Source organism: Myotis davidii, unplaced genomic scaffold, assembly GCF_000327345.1.
Source record: "Myotis davidii unplaced genomic scaffold, ASM32734v1 scaffold362, whole genome shotgun sequence".
Taxonomy (NCBI): Eukaryota; Metazoa; Chordata; class Mammalia; order Chiroptera; family Vespertilionidae; genus Myotis; species Myotis davidii.
The window spans coordinates 2,743,973-2,745,976 of NW_006297152.1; the positions used below are offsets into that span (position 1 = coordinate 2,743,973).

The 2,004-nt window shown below is 39.0% G+C and overlaps 1 protein-coding gene across 1 annotated transcript in view; it reads right to left on the reverse strand.

Annotated features, from left to right (window-relative positions):
• LOC107181387 (hemicentin-1-like) overlaps nucleotides 1-2,004 on the reverse strand; it is a 27,779-nt gene that overhangs the window by 1,860 nt on the left and 23,915 nt on the right. Inside the window, exons 9-10 of the mRNA XM_015569925.1 lie at nucleotides 1,013-1,121; nucleotides 400-517 (exon numbers count right to left, since the gene is read on the reverse strand). Of these exons, the coding sequence (XP_015425411.1) occupies nucleotides 400-517; nucleotides 1,013-1,121 (227 nt within the window). The remainder of the gene's footprint in view (nucleotides 1-399; nucleotides 518-1,012; nucleotides 1,122-2,004) is intronic.

Below are 2,004 nucleotides of genomic sequence, written 5' to 3' on the forward strand. Positions count from 1 at the left end.
CCAGGGCTGGGGCTGTTGAGGAAAGAATTTCTTGGTTCAGCCGATCTACAGCTATTCTAAATATTTGTGGGATATTACCATGTCTGGCTTCTGAAGGGCAAATAGAAGAGAATGCTTTTAGTCCTGATAATGCCTTTACCTTCTGCATAAAAGTCAAATGGTCTGGAAGCCCCAAGTGCCACGGCCAAATGGTTGGCCAAATGAATGGACCAGTTCCTGCTAACGGTAACTTTTAAAAACTTTTTTTCCAAATCATGGGACAAACTCTTCTAACTCCTACCCATGCATATTGAAAATGAAAAAAACCACCAGGACCTTATTAGTGAATGAATTGGAAGTTGGCATATTAGAAGGCAGAGGTGGAAAGAGAGATGATTAAAGCACATACATGTTCCTTACCATAAACGTCCACATGGAACGATTTTTCAGCAGTTCCAGCAACATTGCTGACATGACACATGTACGTTGCTGAATCAGAGACTTAGTTGACTGGTCCTTAATTGCATTTCCTATAGCACTTCGGAAATGAGAGATAAATATTCAAGAAATGCTTTGTGAATGAAGGAATGAGAAAATAGAATCAGTAAACATATATGCACGTTAACTATTTCCCTAATATGTCTGGTATATTTCTTTCTACTTAGTTGTTCATTAAACATTTCAGGGACCCAGGAAGAGTTAACAGACTGTTTAATAGTCTGTTTCTATAAACTGGAGATGTAATTTCTAAGAACATAAAGCGCATTAAAGACAACGAGGAAGCCTGTGATTTATCTGCTGATGATGACTTGCCGGTTTTGTCCACTTTTATCACCCTCGTTCTGGGTTTCGGATAAAGCAGAAAGCCACAGCTTTCGTTTCAGGGGTTCATTTAAGTCCAGTAGACATTACAGTCTAAGAACGTTACATTTACCAAACCACTTTTTCGCTACACAGGACCTCTTTCAAGATAGCACTGAAACACTCAAATAAAAAAGTGGGAGGTATTTAATAGACATACCAAAACCCTTACATGATAGTTGGTGGGGGAGAGCCTGTCACTTGACAGTCTAGCTCCAATAAGTTATTAACCATCACTATGAAGTAAGATGTTTCATCTCCTCCTTCTACAGCCGGCGGCACTAGAAAACAGCAGAGATGTAACATGCAGTGAAATGTATACAAGAGAAAAAATACAGCATCACTTTAACCCCTTCCCCAACAATTTTTTTGTTAAAAACGTTTCTTTTTCAGACTAATTTTTTTTATTTTGGTTCTATATAGTATTTTTGATGCTGGTTATGAAAACAGTTTGTAACTCGTCTTCCTATAAACCATATTTTTTTACCATATTTTCTTAGTATACTCGTCGACAACTGAAAAAGAACATTTTGTGAAAACAAGTATACACGTTTCTGCCGGGGAAGGGTAAGCAACACTAAGTTGGTAAGTATCGCAGTAACTGGTACACAAAGGAGATTTGAAATGTTAAATACATTTTACAATACACACTTGCCTGGGTCAGTGAATGTACTTTTGACATATTGAGGATTTTTCACAATTCATCTAGCACTCTGGTGTTACTGATACCATCTGAATATAAAGTTGACTCATATTTTATGTTGCTAATTTTCATAAGAATAAAAGGAGGGAACCTCAAAAGCCTGGCCTCTATTCAAAAGCCTTCAATTTAAAAGAAGTAAGACTCGGGGTTGCAAGATGACTTCCGAGACCCAGGGACTAAGCTTCCTGCTGTCCATCACGGTGCTCGGCCCGGAAGACCATGCTCTCCCTGCCCGCAGGCAGATGTGGTCCCAGATGTAAAATGCACCTATGCACTTACAAACGCAAAGGATTCTATCAAAACCAGTGGAAGCTTTATGTGGCTTTGGATATTGGGACTCTAGTGACAAAGCCAACACTCAGTAATGTGCAGTCCAGAATTGAACAGAAAATTAAATTATTGTATTACTGCAGATTATTTTATTCTCAACCCCCGCCCTGCCCGCCCCCCCCAAAAAACCA